Source organism: Coccinella septempunctata, chromosome 9 (assembly GCF_907165205.1).
Source record: "Coccinella septempunctata chromosome 9, icCocSept1.1, whole genome shotgun sequence".
NCBI lineage: Eukaryota > Metazoa > Arthropoda > Insecta > Coleoptera > Coccinellidae > Coccinella > Coccinella septempunctata.
In genome coordinates this window covers 520,660-526,565 of record NC_058197.1, presented here as the reverse complement: position 1 = coordinate 526,565, position 5,906 = coordinate 520,660, and the positions used below count along the sequence as shown (strand labels likewise).

General features: G+C 36.6%; 1 protein-coding gene across 1 annotated transcript; it reads right to left on the bottom strand.

The window, feature by feature from the left end:
- Nucleotides 1-3,220: 3,220 nt before the first annotated feature.
- LOC123320564 lies at nt 3,221-4,981 on the bottom strand. Its single transcript, XM_044907913.1, has one exon. It carries the CDS (start codon nt 4,979-4,981, stop codon nt 3,221-3,223), a length of 1,761 nt encoding a protein of 586 aa, XP_044763848.1.
- Nucleotides 4,982-5,906: the final 925 nt, after the last annotated feature.

The window sequence follows — 5,906 nt, the reverse complement described above, 5'->3', positions numbered from 1 at the left end:
TAAATAAAATATTTAAGGAGTTGAATGTCAAGTGTGCCTTTTACAACTTATTCACCACAAAGAGATTTTTCACAAATTTGAAATTTAAAACACCTTATAATTTAGAATCAGGAGTAGTATATAAGATACCCTGTGCTAATTGTAACAAGTGTTACATTGGCCAAACAAAACAGTATTTACGCGATAGGATGAAACAACATAAATATGATAGTGAAAATATGGCAAATTTTAACAAAACTGCTTTAACTTTACATCAAATGACTACGGGCCATAAATTTAATTTTGAAGATGTAAAAATTCTTGATAGAGAAGAGGTTGGTTATAGACGTAATATAAGCGAGATGATACACATAAAAAGAAATTATACCGTCAATCATAGAGAAGATGTGCAACACCTAAGCATGATCTATAATAATATACTTAGAAAGTAATAAGTAATGGCTGGCCTCGTCAATAGTGTTAAGACCATTCCTGATCAATATTTTGTAACCTTATGTTGATGTCATTATCATAAATATAGAAACGGATAAAGTGATGGGATTGTATGTCTGCTCTCCAGGAGATTTTGATTTCTTTGTTGAATCCTAATGTTTTTAAAAAGCGTACAATATTGTTCTCGTAACTAGGTAATTTATTTTCATGTTATGTCATATTGTGTGTCTTATAGTATAATTTTTGTATTTATTTACAGCCTTGAAAAAGAAACGATTTGTTTCGAAACGTCGGCATTGTTACACAGTGAACAATAGATAATAAACAGTGTCCAACACTCCCAATATATTCTTTCTTTCCTAATTCTAATACAATGGATGATAACCAAGTTACTATTTCTTTTATAACATTGAATTTCAATGAATATTCTTCCACACTATCACAGAAAGAACATAAGCCAGCAGTCATATGCCTTCAAGAAACAAATTTCTCTGACACCCGCAGTTACAATATGAAGAACTACAAGTCCAAATCCTGATATTACTTTTATGTAGAGCAACCTTTGTTTTAATTTTGTTGTAGTTTGGCCGATATAACATTGATCACAATTTGAACAATCAATTTTGTATAAAACGTTAGATCTATTATTGTTCTCAAGTTTATCTTTCAATTTTGTATATATTTTTCTCAGAGGTTTGACATTTTTAATCGCAATTTTGAATTTTTTCTAGGTAGCAATGCTTTGATTCTATTGGTAAGTTGTTCATGGAAAGGCAAAACTAGATAAGTAGTAGTAGTAATAGTAGGAACTGGAACAAATAAAATCCAAACAAAATTCATAAATTATTGATTCCTGCAATACACTCTAAATTCCTCTAAATTATAGGGCTCACATTTCAATACCAGATCATGCAACCTCCTCTTTAAATTCACCAAGCTGGCAACTTTTCTCAATTCGGGTGGTAAAACAATGTTCAAACCGATGGCCATGTACTGTACACTTTTCTCTCTCAAAGTTGTTGTAAAGCTGGTACATTTATTTATTTATTTATTTATTTATTCACAAGGGGATACAAACAGGTACAAAAACCCACTAATGTATCCTCAGATAGAACGAATAAAATTACAGAGATTATAAGTACATAGATCAATTCGATACAAGATTACTAACTTAACTAATGATCATGAGTACAACTGACAAAAATCAACAAAAAAAAAACCAAAAAAAGAAAAAAAAGCGAGAAACCCAGAATGCCCCAAACATGGCAACTACGTACAATTCTTTCTTAAAATCTTTCGGACCGGTTCCAGAGACATAAATAAATAATCAACTTAATGACTAAACATGTTGCTGGTCCGAGATATCCGACATAGAGGCGAGTGCTGAGCCGTGTATGTGTACCTAAAGGGTACCATAAAAAGCTCACAGACTCTGAGAGACCTCTGGGGAACATTGAAGCACAAGCCACCAAGAATATCTGGACTCTGAAGTTTATTGTTCAAGATCTTAAATTCAAACAGTGCCTCGGAGACCATACGTATGATCGACAATGATAGCATTCCGAAATGCTCGCGCGCCAAAACATAGTCTCCATCAGGTATGACGAATTTCTTTTTGAAAGCAAGAAATCTTATTAATCTGTTTTGAATCTGTCAAGGCGATTGATGTTATTTTTTTGCCTAGGATTCCACACGACACTTGCAAAGTTTAGTCTGCTCAGCACAAATGCACTGAAAAAGACCTTAATCGGTGTGACAGTTACGAATGCACTACATTTCCTAGTTATATACCCTAACATTCTGGAGGACAAATTAACAACAGATTCGACATGGAGATCAAAAATTAGTTTGGGATCGAAGATGACTCCCGAGTCTCGAACAGAACTTGAAGATTAAAGCGGTTCTTGATGTATACAGGGTCTTTCACGAGGAACCTCACCCATATTTATACGGGAAACTACTGAACGTATTTTCATGAAATTCAGCGCTTATAAGTATTTCACGATGCTGATGAAATCTAAAATATTTTCAAGGCATGAGCACCTCCGGTTTTTCCGGAAATGACGTCAACTTCCGTTTTTCAAATTAGAACACCATTTTTTTATTGCAGAAATAAGTTCCTTAGAAAATTTCAAGTTATTTTGATGTAACATTTTTCAGTTTTGGTTTTAAAATTCTCTCTGATCGGGAAAATTCGAAAAAAAATCGAAAATAGAGCTCCGCTGAAACAAGAATAACTTCGTGGTTTTTGGGTGGAAAATTTTGATTTTTGGGATTTTTCAAGATGTAAGATTGATGTATCCACTTTAAAAATCGAAATCGCGATTCATGATATGGGGGGTGAAAAAATCGCTTTCAAAGTTAGGGATGACAAAATCGTGAAAATTCAATTTTTTCAAATTAGAACCCCATTTTTTTATGGCAGATATTGAATCTACGTTAAAAAATAATGTTAGTGTATGCATCCCACCCTTGCCCTTAAGTGGATATTTTCTGAGTTATTCACAAAAAACTGTTTATCGTCTTGAATTTTCAGCTATTTCTTTTCCCTTCAAGCCAAAAAGATGAAATTTTCAGGAACTGTTACTTAAACCATGTTTTAGATTTTACCACCCTAATATGTAAGAGAAAAAAGTTACAGGTTGTTCCTAAATAGATGGCGAATTTTGATTCGAATTTGTATCGGAAACCTCTTTAATAATTATTTTTTTTTTTTTTGTTTTTTTTTATCTATCACCAAGCTGGGTAGGCCATTGAGGAGCCGGGCAGAACCTTCTACCAAGGCTACTCAAACGGACGTTAAGAACTTCCTCACTATTTTAGTATTCGCTAGAATGACCTCCTTTTGAGCTGTACTCACCAGCTCTTCGTCCAATCCTAGATTCAGGGTATTGTCCACCAGGTGTGTCTCCACCAGTCCATTCGTGGACATGACTAAGGGCACTATGGATGTTGATTTTAGGCCGTACATGGTTTTCATCTCAAACGCCAGGTCATGGTATTTCGTCAGCTTTTCGACGAACGCTTTTTGGATATTGTCATCAGCCGGTATAGCGACGTCCAGGATCTCTATTGTTCGCTCTTTCTTTTTGAACAGCAGAATATCGGGCCTGTTGTGTTGTATGGGTCTGTCGGTTGTAATGAAGTTATCCCAATACAATTTATATCCTTCATTTTCCAGGATGTTGTTAGGGCAGTATTCGAAGGGCTTCACTGTCTTAGTTATGAGTCCGTATTTTTTGGCAATGGCCTGATGATATACTTTTGCCATCGCGTTGTGGCGCTGCATGTAGTCCACTGGGGCCAGTACAGAGCACGATGATGTAACGTGTTGAATCGACTCGGTAACTTGGGAACATTTTCTGCACTTGTCTGTTGGTATGTTCCGTCCGGTGATGTTCTTAATATATGATCTGGTTGGGACAACTTGATCCTGTATAGCTATTAATCTTCCCTCTGTTTCAGGAAACAGGTATCCGGCTGTAAGGTAAGTAAGCGACTCTTTTTTCTTAACTTGATTATTTTTCAGGCATCCAGGGTATCTTCCGTGCAGTGCTTTACTATGCCACTCCTGTATAAGCATTTCGGCGGTTAGTCCCGCTGGTTCTAAGTGGCCTGCCAAATTCAGAGGACTCAGGTTGTTATCTTCTTGACATACAGCTCGATGGAACGGTGAGTTCTTTTTTTGGAAGTACTCTCTCATACTGCGGACTGTTCTGTCGTGCACTATTTCTAGGTTCTGCAGCCCTCTCCCCCCTTCATGCCTTGGGACATACAACCTGTTCATGGACGCGTGGGGATGGTGGATTCCCTGCTTGGTAAGTAATGCCCTTGCTCTTTTGTCAATTTCTTTCAGCTCTGAGTTGGACCACTTGATCACACCAAAAGAATAAGCAATACAAGGTATCGCCCATATGTTCACCGCCTCAAACATCGCCTTCGAGTTCAACCTACTCTGGAGTACCTTCTTGAGTCTGTTGAGGAACCTTTCTTTGTAAGTATTCTTCATTTCTGTGGTTTTAATGTCCAGAGCCTGTTGCACTCCGAGATACTTATAGGATTCTTGTCTTCCCAGTTGCGGGATCGTGAGGTCTTCCATCACAGATAAGCCTGTGCCCTCTTGTACCCGGCCTCTCTTAACATGAACCACGGCGCATTTGTCTATTCCGAGCTCCATTCCAATGTCCTTTGAGAACGCTGCCACTATTCTCAGTTGTTTCTTGAGCTGCTCTTCGTTTGCAGCATAGAGCTTCAGGTCATCTACATAGAACTGGTGGTTAATTTTTATATTCCTCGCCTTCTGTAAAATGTACCCGTATATCTGGTTTTTTAGTAGTCTACTCAGGGGGTTCAGTGCTAAACAGAACCAAAGGGGACTCAAAGTATCCCCCTGGAAAATACCTCTCCTGATTCTGATTACGGCGGTCTTATAATTCTCTTGTTTGGTGTTCACTACCAGCTGCGTGCGCCATGTCTTCATCAGATGCTCCAAGAGGTTGATGATGGGCCTCGATATTCCATACAATTGTATGGAATATATATATTCCATATATGGCTGTCGATTTGGAAAATTTACCATATATATATATATATATATATATATATATATATATATATATATATATATATATATATATATATATATATATATATATATATATATATATATATATATATATATATATAGTTATAAAGTGTTAATACCACCTCCAAAATAGTAACTCGTTTAACGCTCTCACCTCATATATATCGATGTCACCTCCGATTTCGGAGGTGACATCGTTTTGCCTTGTTTTTTAGCTTGTTAGATTCAGGAGGCTTCAGGGATCAACATATCAAAAAATCGTTTTGAGGTCACAACGCACCCCGTTTATGTACTGAACAATCTTTTAGTTCGAGTGTATATCACTGGCGCTAGTGTGCCGAGCTGTATATAGAAGAATTGCTCTGCGGGACTCTTTGCTGGTTAGCACCTCCGAAAATGGCAACGTTGTACCGTACAAGCAGATGTAGACAGGCGGAATATCAGTATACGGAGGAATTAAGTAAATAGAGGCGCAGCGCGCTATCTCCTCCATAATTGCAATCCAGGCGGCATATCTCAACAATTGTTATCGCATTCTTTTGTAGGGGAAAGAATCACGTGAAAGAAAACCAATCTTAGCTCTCTCGAATGGGATTATGACTGTATACATTTCATCGTGTGTATCTATGCATCCGTTGAACTTCTTTCATCTCAAGCTAACACCATAATTCTGAATTTGGCGATTTAATTACTTACTTGAAAACAAATCGATTTGAATCTCGTACATAATAGTGATTCTTTCTATGAAAATGATCTATATAGATAATACCACTCATTAGAATAACGAATAAATCAGTAATGTTCTTAGAACATAGAATAACAGGAAGGAGCTTTTCTAGGTACACCTAGAGGTAAAATATATCTATATATACTATGAAGAACTTTCTTT